The following is an 18325-nucleotide window of genomic DNA, read 5'->3' as shown; positions in this document are numbered from 1 at the left end:
TGCTTTGACCACTTTATGTGTTTAGGTTTACCAATATGCTAATTTTTTTATCAATATTACTTCTTTTTTTCTTTTTCCTTTTGAGAAATATATCTAGAAGTGTTTCTTTACTTTTATCATTGGACCCTGAATATTAGAATCTCTTAGTCTTTCTGGGAAATGTCGTTATTTTCACTGATAGTTTGACTGGATATAGTATTCTAAAATAGACACTTATTTTTCCTTAGTTCTTTGATGTTATGATCTTACTGCTCTCTGCTTTCTGTATTTCTGAGACGTTTGCTGTTGGTCTCATTGTCATTGATTTGCTGGTAATTAGTTTTTGATGTCTGGTTGCTCTGAAGACTTTTATTTATTTTTGTATTATGCAGTTTCACTGAGATGTGTCTAAATGTAGATTTATTTTTATTTTGCCTGTTTGGGACCTGTGTGTACTTAATCTGATTGCTCATATCTTTTTTTAGTTCTGAAAACTTGTTCGCTAATATCTCTTCTAATATTGCTCCTCTCATTCTTTTGAGTCTTTCCTTTTGTAAGTCCTATTGCTGAGACTTCTAATTCTGTCCTTCGTATATTTTAATTTCTCATTCATATTTGTAACCTTTTTGTAACTGTGGGCTGCACTCTGGGTATTTTGGATGTCATGGTTCACCAATTGTCTCGTTAGTCAGGTTTAATTTCTCTTTTGACCTTTCCATTTAATATTTAGTTTTCATGAATGTACTTTTCATTTGCTTGTTTTTCTTTTTTTTTTTTTTTTTCATTTTTCTGAAGCTGGAAACAGGGAGAGACAGTCAGACAGACTCCCGCATGCGCCCGACCGGGATCCACCCGGCACGCCCACCAGGGGGCGATGCTCTGCCCATCCTGGGCGTCGCCATGTTGCGACCCTCCTGGGTGTCGCCATGTTGCGACCAGAGCCACTCTAGTGCCTGGGGCAGAGGCCACAGAGCCATCCCCAGCGCCCGGGCCATCTTTGCTCCAATGGAGCCTTGGCTGCGGGAGGGGAAGAGAGAGACAGAGAGGAAGGCGCGGCGGAGGGGTGGAGAAGCAAATGGGCGCTTCTCCTATGTGCCCTGGCCGGGAATCGAACCTGGGTCCTCTGCACGCTAGGCCGACGCTCTACCGCTGAGCCAACCGGCCAGGGCCATTTGCTTGTTTTTCAAAACTTCCTGTTCTTCATGGTGTCATATTTCATCGTTTCCTGTTTTATTTATTTTTCTAATGATTTAAAATACAGTGATTTTATTTTTGTCAATTTTTCTCATACCTCTGTGTTTCAGGTACTTCTGCTCCTATGTTCTCTGCTTACTAATTTTCATGGTGGTTTGTTTCTTGTTGACTATAAACTCAACTCTGACTATGGTCAGTGGGCCTTCCCCCCCTTGGAGGAGTCACGTGGGCCCTGGATTGTAGAAGGGTCTGTACAGTTGGTCCCTAAGCTAGGCCAGTTAGTGTCTTTGGTTTGGGATTCGTACAAATAGCAAGTAGAAGTTTGGATTTCACACCTTCTTTTGAGTAGGCTGGGTTTTTAATTTTCTTCCTTTCTTCCTCTTTCCCCCTCTCTTCCCCTCCCTCCCTCCCTCCCTCCCTCCTTCACTGCTTCACTCCCTTACTCCCTTCCTTTTTCTTTTATTTCTTTTCCCTCCCTCAAGGACTCCAGATAGACAGAAAGCTTCTCTGCTACTTTCCTGGTCCAGCTGGCAAGATTTTAAAGATTTTTTTTAAAATTAAAAAAAAAATTTTAAATTGATTTTAGAGCGGTGAGAAAGAGAAGAGGGGGGGAGAGGAGCAAAAAGCATTAATAGTTGCTTCTCATATTTGCCTCAACTGGGCAAGCCTGGGGTTTCTTCTTTTTTTTTTTCAATTTGAGCATACCTGCTCTGTTTGTTTTTATTTATTTATTCATTTTTTTAGAGAGGAGAGGGGGAGAGAGAGAGAGAGAAAGAGAGGAGAGACAGAGAGAGAGAAGGGGGGGAGGAGCTGGAAGCATCAACTCCCATATGTGCCTTGACCAGGCAAGCCCAGGGTTTCGAACCAGCGACCTCAGCATTTCCAGGTCGACGCTTTATCCACTGCGCCACCACAGGTCAGGTGGTTTCTTCTTTTTTTTTAAGTGAGAGGAGGGGGGAGATAGACTCCCACATGTGCCCCAACCGGGATCCACCTGGTAACCCCCATCTGGGATTGATGCTTGAATCCTTAGGGCCTGGGGGCCGATGCTCAAACGTATTGAGCCACTGGCTGTGAGAGAGGAAGAGAGAAGGGTTAGAAGGAGGGGAAGAGAAGTAGATGGTCGCTTCTCATGTGTGCCCTGACTGAGGATCGAACCCAGGATGTCCACACACTGGGCCGACGCTCTGTCCATTAAGCCAACTGGCCAGGGTTTACCCGCAGGGTTTCAAACTGGCGACCTCAGTGCTCCAGGCTGACACTCTATCCACCGTGCCACCACAGGTCAGGCCAGCTGGCAGATTTTTGCAATGCCCCTTTTTAGGGGATGAGCAGCCTTTCCAGTGAGTGTCCTGCCTTATAGCAGTCTCTCAGCCCCCAGCCTGAGCGACCTGAGATGATATTTCTTCTTACCGGGTAGGCATCGTGTCTCCAGTGTCCAGTCCCCAGAGCCTGCCTCACTGAACCTTCATTTCTCACTGTGGGTGTACCGTGCTGGTCATGCTTTCTAGCTTTGGTTCTGGCATGATTTTTATTTTTTTGTGGGCATTCTTTTTTCTTTTTCTTACCTTTTATTTAGCAGTTCTAGTGTGTTTATGCTAGGAGTCAGTGTCTGTTTTATCTTGGTTTGCTTTGTAGTGGTGAATTCAGTTTTGTTTTTACCCCCTAAGTCCCTATTTTGTCTGTCTCCTCCTTTGCTATCCTCACATCTTAAGTGCTATAGTTTAGTTTTTATTCTTAGATGGGGGAACCACAGGTTTATTGGGGTCTTTTGCATGCACATTCATGGCATCACACGACAATGGCACAGTTACTCGATACACGCAAGGTGGCCTCTTCCCGCAGCTGGAGCCCAGAGGCATTGGGGTGCAGTCTTCCTTGTGGTTCAGACTCAGATGGGTGCCTTCCTCTTGGGCAGCTGAAGGAGAGGGCTGCTGGGGTGGTGGGAACCAAAGCCTAGAAAGGGGGAAGTGCGCAGGCGAGTCTGGGGAGGGGTGGGTGGAGGGGTCACCACCCTTACTTCTGGACTGCAGCATCAACAGCTGTTTCAGCCCCTTCGTCTGGCTGGCCTTGCGGAGCTCCCTGGCCAGGAACATTTCCTCCATGATTGTGTAACCATTGTAGAAGTTGAACAGGTCCAGTTCACAGATGTCATGGAAATATTTGTTTAAGACCTCCACGGAGTTGTGGATGGCCTCCAGGCGGGCCAGGTTGTTGTCACTGAGGTCTACACAGATGTAGAGAAGAGGCCAGCATAGTATTCGTAAATGATCTTAAAGTTCCGGAGCTCCACAGAGTTGTTGCGTTTGGCATTTCAGACAGTGACCATGGTGTGCACGTCCTCAATCAACTTTTGTTTCTCATCATCATCAAATTGCATATACCACTTGGCCGGGCGCATCTTGCCTGTCCTGTTCTGGATGAGGATGAACTGGATTATGGCGCCTGGGTGGCTCCAGCTCTGGAAGCTGTTGGGGGAGCCAGGGCTAGATTGTCATTTCTTGCCTGTAATCGTGTTCTGACTGGTTGCTCTGCCTCTAATATTCTATTTCCTATTATGGATGGTTCTCGGTGGTCTTTCTGTGGTGGAAATATTATCCTTTTTATCTCCAGGTATAATACACATCAGTGACTTTCTATCACCCATCACCTTTAAGAAGAGAAAAAGGAAAAAGCTCTAGATGCTAATTTACTTAGCAACTTTTACCTTACACACTTTCTTACATACCAGAACAAATGTGCGTCAACTGTGCCTACTACCATCAGATGGTGTTTATAGTTGTGGTGATTATCTTTGTCTATGGCTGTCTACTAAGTTTGTGGTATATTTGTGTTTGTCCTCATTTTTGGAATATTTATAAATCTCATTCACTCAGTAGCTGCAAAAGCATAGGGATTGAAAATATAATAAGGCAACATACTATTATGATGGATTAAGGAAAACCTTACGTAGTATGCATTGGCTTGTTATGTAGTAGTACTTTGGACATGTATAGTCTTTAGAACTAACATGTTGAAAGAAGAGGAATTCCTGGAATATTATCCTCTGTAATCTAGCATTGCTTTCTTCATCAGTTTCATGTCTTACCATGCTTTCATGCCTTCTTCATGTTTCCCTAGTCTGGGCCAGATGCTTTTCTGCTTCCTTGCATTCTGTGTATACTTCTGTCATAATACTGTAGCAATATACCTACTCATCAATAGTTGTTTTTTTTTGGTACTAACTCCTTGAAGGCAGGTCTCCATCTTCTGTTTCTTCCATTGTTAGTACAGTAGTGAGACAGTTCCTCAATGACATGTTGAAAAATAAGTACATAGGCTGACTAATGTCATAGATGCTGGGTTGGAATATACTAAGAATTATATTTTTTTGGCTTTGCTGGTTTATATGATAATTGGGTGATCTGTGTACTTAAACATGAAGCATAGCTATATAATGTGGATAAATGTGGATACCTTTTAGAAACAGTATGAACTATTAATCCTTTTAGAAAAGGCTATTAATAGATATTTTCTATTACTGTCCTGCCTATCACTTTATATTTAACAGTTGGCTGATTGTCTTTTCCTATTAGCATTTATATTATTTTGACTTTGTTTTCTTCTATTAGAGAGGTTGAGAATTTCAAGAGGCCCACGAATATTAGAATGTAAAACACAATTAAAGAGTAATTGATTTTTTTTTTCTTTAGATATACCTAAGCAGCATGACCAGGAAAGTGATTGCAGAAGAGCCAGTGATGTACTGGGAACTGCATATAACCTAGCCAACAGGTAAAACAAATTGATTTTCATATTGACTTTCCCCCCCTTTATTAATTTTAGTCTCATCTTTAGCCAGTTTCCAAGCTTCTCTACTGTGGGATAGTTCCTAATTTTCTTTTTATTATTAAAAATTAAAAAAAATTATTGATTTTTAGAGAGAGGAGAAGAGAGAAAGAGGAGGGGGAAGCCGGAAGCATTAACTCAGTAGTTGCTTCCTGTATGTACCTTGACGAGGCAAGCCGAGGGTTTTGAATCAGTGACCTCAGTGTTCCAGGTCATTGCTTTATCTACTGCACTACCACAGATCAGGCCATAATTTTCTTTTTTTAAGCAGACAGTATTTTTTTCACTGCAAATCTACATTTTCAGGGGAGAGTCAGCATTTCTGATACATGGGCATTTATTTATTTTTTCTTTTTTTGTATCAAAATGTTGGGATTCATGGGAGTCATCTAATTTTTGAAGAAAACAACATATAGAAATTATCTAATGTAAGTTTGGGAAGTTTTGTCTTTTTTTGTCTGTGAACTTCTTTGAAACCACTTGTAGCTATTGACTAAATCCAAGGTTGAGAGACCTTTGAGATGATCTACTCAGTAGTTCTGTGTTCTATAGCGCCCTCTGGTGCTGTGGATTGAATCTAATTCATTCAGCCTGTTGGCATTCCAAGTGTCCCACTTCAACCTGAGCAGCTCGCTCTTTTATCTGTATTTTATGTTGGGGTTTTCATTTGCCATTTGATAAAAAGAGCTCAATTCTTTAAAAAAAGGAAAGGCTAGGCTGTGGCTGGGTTGTTCAGTGGGTAAAGTGCTGACCTGGCATGCAGAAGTCAGGGGTTTGACCCCTGGACAAGGCATGTATGATAAGCAGTGAGTACACAACTAAATGAAACAACTAAGTGAAACGAGTTGCTGCTTCTCTCTCTCTCCCTCTTCTTTACTCTCCCTCCCTTTTCCCTGCCTGTGTCTCCCTCCCTCCCTCTCTTTCTCTCTTTTCTCTCGAATTAATGGAAAAATTAAAAAAGAAAAAGAAGAGGAAGGCTTCTGATATAATCAAATCCTAAAAATTTAACGGGAAAAAATTGAACCTACTTAATTTGCTGTAACTTCTTTCAGGAGTATTCTTATTTTATTTAATGCCTGTTTTCTCTGTCACCCATTTTTGCCCTTAAAAACTGATGCCAGATTATATAAGCAAAAATGTTCAAACTGAATGTATGTTATTTACTTGGGATAATTTGTTTTTTATTGAAATTTAGAAGTACTAAATAGCAATCAAATACAGATATACTAAACATATATTTTTATTATTATTATTTTTTCTGAGTACTCTTTACCGTAAATAGGTGTCTTTCAGTCCAAGTTTCCCATGTAAATTAGACACACATATGGAAACAATTCTTAGGAAAATCTAAAAGAAAATTATAAATTTAAAATAAATTGAGGCTCTCTTTATTATATATATTCTTAATAAGTTGAAACACCTTAACAAGGGTCAAACTTATTTACACAGTCGTCCCTTCTTATTGGTAGTTTCAGTTACCTACAGTCACATTTCGAAGATATTAAGTGGAAAATTCCGGGAAATAAATAATTCATAGTTTTAAGTATTAGTGCGTGATTTTGAGTAGTGGGGTGAAATCTTGGGCCGTCTGGCTCTGTTTTTGCCCAGGATGTGAATTGTCCCTTCATCCAGCTTATCTATGCTGTATATGCTGCCCAGCCATTAGTAGCTGTCTGGATCATTGGATCAGCTGTTGTGGTATTGCAGTTCTTGTGTTCAGATGACCCTTATTTTACTTATTAATGGCCTCAAAGTGCAAGAGTAGTGATGCTGGCATTTTGGAGATGCCAAAGCTGTAAAATGCTTCCTTTATGTGAAAAGATGTGTGTATACTATATCTGTATGTAACATATAGTATATACAGGGTTTGGGTCTATTTGTAGTTTCAGGCATCTACGGAGGGTCTTGGAATGTGTCCCCTGTAGATAAGGTGGGGATACCGTTGTATGTGATATTAAACTATTGGTAGTTTCCTCTGTAGTAATTTTCACAAGAGGTCAGGACTACTTGTGGAAGAATTATATTTTTATTTTTAGATCTGGATATGATGTTGATTTTTTGAGTACATAATGAAATCTTCTGTGAAGACCTGATAATAAAGTTGTTGGGCTTGTGCATTTTAGTCCCTTATCACAATTGTTCTTAAAGCATGCTAGTGGGGAATGGCTAGTGCTTCCCAATCTTAATTATGTTTTTGGTTTGTCTTTCCATGAGTGAGCAAATTAAATATTTTGATTCAAGTCTTGCTGGACTAAAGATTGATGGAGTTAATAGATTAGTTCATAAATCAGATCTTATTTATGAACTCCATTGAACCTCAAGATTCTTTCTCGAAGTAGAATGTTGTATCAGAATTCTGCGGTAGCCAGCCAGAAGTAGTCTCCCCCCACAATTTAATTCAAATGAAACCTCTTAATATGGGGAAAAGAAATTGTATTAAATATGTTTTGGTTTTCATATTTGTGCTTTTCTAAGCTCCCGGATCTTTTAGTTATCTTTTGATACTTTAATTATAAGTTGGAATTTTTGAAGGGAGGTAGGGAAGGCTTTTGGTGATGAGGGATAAATGCTTAATGGAATATGAAATAATATTAGTGCTTGATAACAGAAGGCAGTGTTGTTACTGAGATGTGGAAATAAACGTGTTGCTCAGAATTCTTGACTGTAAATGGTATTTTATAATAAAACATTTTATTAGTAATGTGTAATGTGGGTACACTGCACTTAAAAAATACTGTTTTTTTTGCATGTAGGTCAGCTATTATACTAAATATTTTATTTGTACATATTGGCAACACCTTTTATCAGTATCAGTGTAGTTAACTGGGAAATTCATGTGTGGATATGATCAATGCTGTTCAATTAAAAACATAGAAGAATGTAGTTTTTAGAGTAAGTGTGTTAGGTAGCCCTTTCGCATGGAGTTGTCGTTCACAAGTGCTAAAATGTAAGTAGTGTTCTCCGTAAATCTCATGGCTGGTTTTTATCAGAGTGATTGACAGAGGCTTCACCATATTTAAAGCCAGAATTCAGTGATTGGTGATGTCTTTGCTCTACACAGTGGACGCTAACTTTCTATGCAGTGGTTTCTGAAAGGGGATTATTTCTAGTGGTGGTGATGCAGTTCTTTTTAGACCTTTGACCGCTGTAGTTTCTCCTTTATTGAATTTCAAAGATAGGGCAGTGTGATCTTGAATTTCTGTCAACTGAACATCCTTAGTCTTAGAAATTTAATTCCAATATCATATCTTTCTTTTTTTTACAACTGTTTATTATTTCTGTTAATCGTAGATTGTAACAAACAGCAAATAAAAATGAAAAATTATTCGCTAAAATTTCTACCAAGTCGCTTTTCAGATTTTTCAAGTTCTTTTTAGGCTTTCTTTACAATCATAAATTTAGTTTTAATCAAAGCATAGTCATATTCTAAAATACAAAAATTTCTAAACATTAACATAGTATAAGTGCAGTTTTTTTAGTATGTTTACTTAACATTATATTATTTTTACTTATAATGGTTTTGTAACATTTTATATCTTTTTAGACAGGCTTTTCTAAAAATTTTTATTATAGAAAGCATGGCACCTCCCCTCCCCCAACCCCACCCCCTTTGGAAGTGCTTTCTCCTTAGGATAAATTCCCACAACAAGATCAACACCCTTTCTTTTGATGTTACAGTAGCAGGATTTCATGGGCCTCGGTTTTGTTATGGCAAGTAGATAGAGAGTAAGTGCTGAGCCAGGGCTGTTTTGAAGATGTTTTAGATTGAGATGTTGACAGTGCTAATTCCATGTTGTCAATTCAGAAATGAGAGAGAAGATATAGAATATATTTCTATTTTTCTCCTATTATGAGGCTCTGCAAGAATGATTCAAGTAGAAAAATTTGATGGTTTTATCTGTAGAACCTCATCCTCAAGTGACATTTATTCATAGATGATTAGTCAATCTGTCAAATCAGTTACAAATAAGTATTGCAATACCAAGCACCAGGGGAAATAGCCTTTGGAAAGAGACAGTGTTTTTCCTCAAGGAGCTCACCATCTTGTGATGGCATCCTAGTGGCCTTGTTGTATAGGTTGCTGCCCCTGCTTCACAGGGCTTTTAATCATTTTAATGTTGAGTTTTTAGAAAAATTAAAGTAAAGTAGAAGTAGATTTTTAATTTTTTTTTGCCTTTGCTATCTAGATTATATCCTGTTGAGGTAAAGCTGAAGCTTGAACAATTTTTGTGATTTTGAATTGTTTGGAAGATAGATGATAATTTTAACAAGGGCATATTTGAAAAGTTTGGATAAGTATATTTGTTATTTCATAAAATATTTACAAAGCTATTAATTTTATACTTCTGGCCATTATGAACTGAAAATAAAGACATAGTTGATGTTGAAAAGTGGTCTCTGGTAGTCTTGCCTTTCATATTACCTAGCATGGAAAAGCTTTTAACTACAAGCAGACCCAGTCCGTGACTGAATTTGAAAGTTCTTTCAAGATGAAGATAAATGGTGAAAGTTATCATTGCTTTCAAGGCTTTAGAAATTTAATAACTTATGAAGTGATGCATAAGGTTTTATGTTTATTCAAAGGGGCAAGAGAATTTGAGAGATTAAGGAATATTATGTATACAACGCAGCAAACTGTGAATAAATAAACTTATGATTATTGTAGCAGTAACGTATTTGCTATAGAGAAAAATCCATCATAACATATACTGATTTTAGACCTTGAAATATCCAAAGAATCTTATAAGAAAGTTTCTGCTACAATGAAATTCAGTGATTTGAAGATGGAGGGCATTGTAATAATACAAATTTAATTAATTGAATTTTGAATTTGTTCTGACCCTGTACTCAAGTTTTTGAGTGTTCCTCAAGTCATTTAGCCCTTGTAAAACATGCTGTTGATTTAAGATATATAGCAGGTAAGGCAAATATTCATAATTTGGGAGGCTGATACACAAATTGGGCTGAAGTACTGCTCTAATTGTCACTACACCTCCCTAGAATAAACTGCCTTTTGATGACCGGGACGAATTGAGTGAAATCGTAACGGACAGATACGGGGCAGACAGTTTTTTTAGACTATTCAGATACATAAAGTGAATGGGATGTTTTCACATTCATAACTTGGATTTGTTATCTTTTTTCCTCTTAGCTCTGTTTCTTTCCCATTGCAGCCAGCTTCTTTATCAGATACAAGCAATGTCACAGTATTTGAAAAGGTACATTTAAAGATAATTTTAAACTAATTCTGATTATACTAACATGAAAAAATACTTATTTTTGTTGATACTGCAATTAAAATTTAATTTTTACATTTCCCAGTATTTGCACATTATGTACTATTTCTAATTACCTATTCTAAATGGGAATATTGGAATTATTTAATTGTGCCAATGAACATGTAATTTCACAGTAATGTTAATAAACTTTTATAGATTTGTGATAACTTAAGAACCGCTAGTGAAAATCAGTCCTGGTTATTAAGGTTTTAATATTATGTGTCTGTCTTCTTTAGGACATAAAGATGAGAACATCTAGAGAGAAAAATGAAACAGTTTCTAAGAAAACACCAGAATACAAAGGGGAAGACTCTCTATTATCAAGTATTGCAAAGAATACAGAGAATCGTGCATTTGGAGGACTTCAGCCTGTTAAAAAAATTGATCCATTTCAAAAAGAGCAAGATCATCTGGCAGAAGAGGTTAGAAAAAGATTGTAACAAGTATACTGAAATATCTATTATTTTCTCTATAGTGTTGTGATTAAAATTAAAGCACAGTTAATTATTTATTTACTGGGAGAAATTTGGGAAAAGGAGGTCACAGATAATCAGAATCGCGGTTAAAGCAAAATTGGTTCCAAAAGTAGTAATAGAATTCATATGAACTTATTTAGTGAAGTAGCTCTTGGTTTAGAACTCATGTCCCATCCTATAAATATCCAAAAGTATAAAAATAATATATGTATTTTTGGAGTTAACTATTACATGTCAATTGGGTATATATATCCAATAATTATACCCTATTAAAATACTTCATGAATGTTGTCTGTTGCTTAGCTGAGCTTCCTTTTTTTTTTAATATTAGAACAAAGATTGCAATATCATATTATCACTGATCTATGGTTTTTGTCCCACTTTCTAAGTATTTTAAAAATAATTAAGTGCATCACTGTTCATAATCGAGTTTTTCCTAACCAGCCCCGTACCTTAATGTTGTTCTACTTTTTATTGGCAAGTGACCACATAGTACTATTTCGCTCAGTAGTATGATGAAGTCAGTTTGCACAAATTAAATGCTCAAGTCCTTCTCTAATGTTATTTTTATTACACTTTCCCACAGTATCTCTTACCATTGTTTGAATTTGGATAAGCAGCCAGAAAATAAATCAGCCACTCTATTTGTAATAGACTGAAAGAAAAATTTGGTTTACTACATACTGCTTCAGATATTGGAGTTGCCGTCTTTATTTCATATGATCAAAGTAAAGAATATTTTCAGAATTAAAAAGCTGGATGTCAGACATGTTTCTTGTTTATAACATGAGAAGGTTGAGGCAGTTTTATGGTCTTAAAACTCTAAATTTATATTATTTTCTGTGTTAGTTGATTACACTAAAGAAAAGATGGTCTGTCGTTTTTTTCCTTGATATTGAAAGGCACATTTTCTGGTTAAAGGCATTTATAGTGGCATGGAATGGGATGGAATAGATGAGGAAAGTCATAAAATGTCATAAAACTCTGAAAATAAAGAAATGAATTTTATTTAATAGTGTTTGTGACAAATATTTAGTGTTTGAATTCCAAAAAGCCCTCTGTTTTCTTTTTTTTTTTTTTTTTAAATTTTATTTATTCATTTTAGAGAGGAGAGGGAGAGACAGAAAGGGGGGGGGGGTAGGAGCTGGAAGAATCAACTCCCATATGTGCCTTGACCAGGCAAGCCCAGGGTTTTGAACCGGCGACCTCAGCATTTCCAGGTCAAGGCTTTATCCACTGCGCCACCACAGGTCAGGCCAGCCCTCTGTTTTCATGGAGGGAAGCTAAATGCGGGTCAATTTGATTATGGTTGTTGGAAATTTATTTTTTAGGGATTTCAAGGGGCAGATATTTTAATTTGCATTATTTTCTGATTTTATTCACTTTTAATTAATAGAGAATGCTATTTTCATATTGTATATTTTTCTCTATGTTAGAATGTATCTGTGTCTTGTTCACTAATTTGTATTTGTTAATGAGGTTTCTGGAAGAGATGTTGTCTGAGTGCATTCTGTTTTTTGATGTCAGTGTTACTGTACACATGGTTTATAATTAAAATCAGCTTGCTTTAAAACTAGTCATTTTAGCAGATACAGAGTTATTAAGCTCAATGGTATGCAGATAGTAGTTTAGTTTTAGGCCACTGTATAGTCAGAACTACCCTCCAAATCTTCCTATTTGTAAAAGATTCTTTTCTTCTTTTATAATGGAATATCCATTTAAAATGAGGGAGGAAACAGTTTTGTGTTTGATTTCACCTGACTGGATTGTGCCTAGATAGTCTGTAGGGAGTATCTGGGAGCTACACTGTTAAGCTTACTTTGGTGCCGTCTGCAATGGGAAGGACTGCTGACTGTGAAGTGTTTTCTATTATCAGGGCTTTTGTTGCATTCTACCAGTGGGCTTAATTTTGGGGTAACTTGCTTTTTCTTTCTTGTTTTAGGTTGCAAGAACAGTGTTATCTGATTCACCACCACAGCCCTCTATGGGAAAAGAACTAAAATTAGAGGAACTAATTGAGTCTTTAGTTTCTAACCCATTCTTAACAAGGAGCCAAATTCCTCGAACTCCAGAAAACTTGAGTAAGTTTAATAATGCTTTTTATCACTCCTTTTTCTTTTTTTTTAAAAGATATTACTACTATTAGAACCATGGTCTGACAGATCTTCTGGAAGCTCATTTAAAAACTTCTGTCTTTAAGTTTAGTGGCAATGGCTCCCTACTTGTTTTGAGAGAGGGACTGTTATTCTGTGTGGGCATTCTCACTTATATGCAGTCCTCTCCAGCAGTATGATTTCGCCCTTATACTGTACAATTTTGCTTTTTGTTTTACTTGGCTTTTTCCTGGAAAATATTTTAGTTGATTTTTTAAAAAATAATCCTCTGCCTCCACATCTGATCTGTGATCAACATTTATAGAGGCTGTGATTTCCTAGTCAACAACCAGCAGCAGCACCAGCCAAAGACTGCGTGTTCAGAGATCTTTTCTACCCTCCCTAAGCTAGCCAGATGCCCAATCCTTTTTTCTTACAACCTATAATTTGTGTAGGTAAAGTTCTGATATTGTCCTTATGTCAGCACATCATCCTGATTGAGAGTAAATACAGTTTTCATTTTGCTGCTAGAGATGACATTCAAATTTTAATTGCTTCAATTCAGGTTGAACCTAGCCACAGCCTGCTGGTGGTCGGTGAACTGCAGCCTATGAACCAAATATGGCTGACCTTTGTGTTTTTGTAAGTTAAATATTGAACACAGCCGTGCTCATTTGTTGACATATTGTTTATGGCTGTTTTCATGCTATAACGGTAGAGGTGAATAGTTGCCACAGACCAGATGGTTTGCAAAGTCTAAATTATTACTATATGGCCCTTTATGGAAAAAGTTTGCTGAACCCCAGTCAAAATATCTTTTTAATACGTGCAATTTGTATGTGCTATGTGAAAGTACTGTATATGCACATTTCAAGAACAGCTTTTGTTATTTGTGATCAGTTGGAGATGGTATTCTTTGATCTTGTTGGGCTTTGGTATGTTGTGGAGCCTTGTTATCCAACCAGCTTTTATCTATGGAGTATATACTCAATCAGTAGCTTTATCTTAAGAACTAGAAATGAAATGTTTAATTGCATGCTGTGCTTGGGAATATTAATAAATTGTGTCCCCCCCCTTTATTTAGTCAGTGATATTAGGAACTCATGGAGAAAAGCTGTTGAAATGGAAGATAACAGAAGTATAGAACCAATTCAAACGGATTCTGAACTTAGAGAAGGATTGGCAGAATCCTCACCCGTGTTGCATAATCAAAGAGAATTTAGCATGACCAGTTGTTTCTCAACAACCACTGTATCTGATGATAGCCCTTCTCATTTGCCTGAAGAAAAAGTTGTTTCAGATTGCCTCAAGTGTGTGCCTCAGAAACATGTGACCAGTCACATAAGTGAACCAACCATACAATCAGACATGTTAAAGAAGAAAATATGTTGTAAGCAAGATGTGGAGCATACTGCTTTACAGAACAAGCTTCTAGAAACTAGCCGAATAAAGACATTCACCCCTGTTGTAAACAATAGGAGAGCTGTGATAGGTAGGAATGAAGGTGGTGAGTATATGAAAGTATCAGACTACTTACAGGCTTCTTACAAAGATTCTTCTGTGCATAAAAGCATGTTATGGAACTCTTTTCAGATCTCAAGTGGAAATAACTCCAGCAGTTTTAAGGATAGTGATTTTGGCATATTACATGAAACTCTTCCAGAAGAAGTTTGTCACTTAAGTTTTAATAGCTCCAGTAGTACAGAGGCCAATTTTAAAATGGAACCAAATAATCCTATGCACAGTAGCATTTTTCCAGAAGATGTGGGAGAAGGACAGACTACTCCAAAATCAGACTCCAGATTTCAGGCTATTTGCAGTAGATATGAGGCTCTTAAAAAATCTCTTATCAAGACAAGGGAAGAAACTTACCTCTCTAATTCTGAAACACCTGAAAGACACAAACCAGAATTGAGCCCTACTCCTCAAAACATGCAAACGGATGATATGCTTAGCTTTTTGGACACTCAGGATTTTCACACTGACTGTACAAAACCATCTTTGCGCATGTCCTTTGGTGAAAGAAAACGGTCTGTTTCACCACTCATTAAGTTTTCTCCCGTGTGGAACAAAGATTAAGGACCACAGTACCATGTAGTCTTGGAGAACCTCTGCCTAATTTAAAAAGTAAGCTTAAATAGACCTGTGTACGTTAACGTGTTGAAGTTTTCTCTCAAGTTCTTATAAAACTAGTACGCAATGAATGCTACATGATCTTTGTTGATGTGACAAAATAGGCTCCTTATTCTTCTGGCTAGGATGAGAACACTATTATGGGTACTTTCAGAATCTCCAGTGATGTGTATATAATTTACAATTAATATGGGACAGATTTGGAAAACAAAACCAAAAACCTAAAACCTGTTACTTTTGTAATACAAACTACTGAAAGTAAATTTTGTCAATCTTGGCTAGTTAGGGTAAGAGTTCTAAAAACATTGAGAAACAATTTAAATATCATTTTTTTTTAAGTGAGGGAGAAAGAAAGAGAGAAAGAGAGACAGACAGGGACAGACAGACAGTAAGGGAGAGAGATGAGAAGCATCAACTCTTAGTTGTTGCATTTTAGTTGTTCATTGATTTCTTTCTCACATGTACTTTGACCTGGGCCAGGGGCTCCAGCTGAGCCAGTGATCCCTTGCTCAGGCCAGCAAGCTTGAGCTTCAAGCCAGCAGCCTTTGGGCTCAAGTCACTGACCATGGGGTCATGTCTGTGATCCCATGCTCAAGCCAGTGGCCCCGTGCTCAAGCTGGTGAACCTGCACTCAAGCCAGCAACCTTGGGTTTAGAACCTGGGTCCTCAGTGTCCCAGGCTGATGCTCTATCCACTGCACTAAGGCCTAGTCAGTCTAAATATAATTTTTGTGATAATATCTGTGATTTGCTTTGAAATAAATTTGGGGTTGAGGTGATAAAATAAGTTAGGTCAGTGTATTTAACCCTTTGAGTAGTGAGTTTTCTTTTCATGCTTGCTGACCTCTGGGAGTGAGTTTTTTTTTCAAAAAATGAAATTAGTTCCAATTACAGTTTTATTAACTTAAAATCATGTTTGTTTGATAACCAATTTATGGAAACAAGTAGAACATATATTGGCCTTTTTTTAAATGTTGCCTTACACATTTAAAAAAATTTTTTTGTTAATCATACTCTGAATGGTCAGGAGGCACGAGGATGTACATGAATGTTCGTACTACTCAAATGGTTATTTCCTAGGGTTGCCATAGCAAAGTACCATAACCTGGGTAGCTTAAAACAGAAATTTATTCTCTGCAGACAAATTCTGGAGGCTAGAAACCAGCATCAAGGCATTGGCAAGAACCATGTTCCCTCTGAAGCCACCAGAGGGAGATCCTTCTTGCCTCTTCTAGCTTCTGGTAGCCCCTGGTGTTCTTAGCCATATGGCCGCATAACTCTGTACACTCTCTGCCTCCGTCTTCATGTGGCGTTCTCCCCTTGTGTGTCTATGCACTTTCTTTTTTTTTTTTTTTTTTAATTTTTAATTTTTTTTAATTTATTCATTTTTAGAGAGGAGAGAGGGGGAGAGAGAGAGAGAAAGAGAGAGACAGAGAGAAAGAAGGGGGGGGGGGGAGCTGGAAGCATCAACTCCTATATGTGCCTTGACCAGGCAAGCCCAGGGTTTTGAACCGGTGACCTCAGCATTTCCAGGTCGACACTTGATCCACTGCACCACCACAGGTCAGACTATGCACTTTCTTTTAAGGACAGCAGTCATATAGATTAAGGGCCCACCCTTAATCTAGAATGATCTCACCTTAACTGATCATATCTGCAATGACCTTGTTTCCACCAAGGCCACATTCTGAGGTCCTTGGGTTTAAATGTCAACGTATCTGTTTGGGGGACACAGTTTAATTATTGAAGCTGGGTGATAGATATATTGGGTTAATCATAATTTTCTTAATTTTGATATAGGTTTGAAATTTTTCACCATAGAGTTAAAAAAACAACTCATAAAGACCTTTTAGAACAGATACGGATCTGGAGATATTCATTATATGTCACTCTGATTTGCCCGTGATAATTAAACATTGGTATATTGAAAAGTATTCTAAGAGGGATATATTGATATTCTCTGGAGAATATCTGGAGAATACCTCAGTGAAAATAATGCTAATTTTATCATAGTTAAGTATCTGTATATGAACTTTTTACTTAATACTCCTGAAATTTGCTACTACTTGGAGTCTGTCCTATTTGATTTTTTTTGTAATGTTTGTTTATCCTTTTCTCTTTTTAAAAATCATTTTGCAGAGAAATCTTGAATAAGCCTTGATGCAAAAGAATCTCCGTCTGACTTAGAGATGAAGTGGTAGCCCAGTTTAATTTAACTATGATGCACACTTCAATGGAAGCAAGTTGACTTAAAAACTGACTTATAATTTAAATACACATTGGAAATGTAACTTTTTCAAGGTCTAAAATGTCTTAAATAATTCCTTTTAGCCTCTTCTAATGTTTTTCGGTAAGGAGAGTGTTTTGTATTTTCTCTGTGTGTGGATATGTGAAGTATTTGGAAAGAGAACATCAAGTTATGTGAAGCCAATTTGATTTCTTTAATACTCTTATAAGCATTAAGAAAATACCAGAGTTGTAGTTTAATTTATTGTTTTAATTTCAGTTAATTTAAGGATGAGTAGTTTTTGATGTACTAAGTGGTCAACTTAATAGCCATTCAATACACTGAGCTTAGGAAAATAGACAACTTTTATTGTTTCTTAATGGAACATTCTAGTACTAAGCAATAAATAAATAAATAAATAAATAAATAAATGAAATAGTGCCTTGAGATGTGTAGTTAAAATGACAAAGTTTTAGTTTGGAAAGCTCTAAGCAGTCTTAATGATTATTCAGGTAGATTGATCCTGAAAAATGATGTTTGATGGAGTAAAACGCATGTGATAAGTGAAGATTGGGGCAGAATGAATTTAGTAAAAAGGGAAAAGATGGAAGATGCCTAGACATTTTTAAGGGACATGTCAAACTAAATCCATTCAGTGGGTTGTATAGCAGATTTATATTTAGTCTAATTTAGACTTTGAGAATTTAATTTAACCCTGGTTTTATATTTTAACAGAAATAAATGTAAATTTAAAAAAGATTGTGTGGTTTTTTTTGGGGGGGGGGAGAGGGCACTGTTTGTGGGAAAGGAGCTAATCTTGATTAAATTACTTTCCTCCTCAATTCCCCACAGCCTACAAAATAGCCTCAAAATAACGTGAGATGACTGTGTTTGGGATTAAATATATATATAATTTTTTCAGTGTCACACAGCTAAGTCAGTGTTTAAGATTTTATCCTATTTTCCTTCCTTAATGAACCACAAGACCCCCTAGAAGTAACTAAAAGGCCAGGAAAATAGGACATGACTTCAGGAGTAGGAGTCATATATGGCCTCTTATACAGCATCCTTCTTCACTCAGTCATGGCCTCTGGTCAAGAAAAGGGCTTGTCTCTAG

General features: G+C 37.1%; 1 protein-coding gene, 1 non-coding gene and 1 pseudogene across 4 annotated transcripts in view; 2 read left to right on the top strand and 1 right to left on the bottom strand.

Annotated features, from left to right (window-relative positions):
• The window catches only part of HAUS6 (HAUS augmin like complex subunit 6), a 45330-nt gene extending 27390 nt beyond the window's left edge, over positions 1 to 17940 (top strand). For 2 of the 3 annotated variants that reach the window (XM_066257324.1, XM_066257326.1), the window contains exons 12-16: positions 4866 to 4947; positions 10154 to 10220; positions 10517 to 10702; positions 12699 to 12837; positions 13934 to 17940. In XM_066257324.1, the coding sequence (XP_066113421.1) occupies positions 4866 to 4947; positions 10154 to 10220; positions 10517 to 10702; positions 12699 to 12837; positions 13934 to 14928 (1469 nt within the window). In that variant the 3' untranslated portion in view covers positions 14929 to 17940. The remainder of the gene's footprint in view (positions 1 to 4865; positions 4948 to 10153; positions 10221 to 10516; positions 10703 to 12698; positions 12838 to 13933) is intronic. The other variant, XM_066257325.1, reaches the window with a different exon arrangement.
• LOC136323695 (AP-2 complex subunit sigma pseudogene) lies at positions 2898 to 4272 on the bottom strand (annotated as a pseudogene).
• On the top strand, positions 9942 to 10072 carry LOC136327456 (small Cajal body-specific RNA 8). The gene has a single exon (XR_010729669.1). It is a non-coding gene; the product is annotated as a small Cajal body-specific RNA 8 (non-coding RNA).
• Positions 17941 to 18325: the final 385 nt, after the last annotated feature.

This window comes from Saccopteryx bilineata, chromosome 2, assembly GCF_036850765.1.
Source record: "Saccopteryx bilineata isolate mSacBil1 chromosome 2, mSacBil1_pri_phased_curated, whole genome shotgun sequence".
Classification (NCBI taxonomy): domain Eukaryota; kingdom Metazoa; phylum Chordata; class Mammalia; order Chiroptera; family Emballonuridae; genus Saccopteryx; species Saccopteryx bilineata.
The sequence above is the reverse complement of the archived record's forward strand: the minus strand, read 5'-3'. Positions and strand labels throughout refer to the sequence as shown.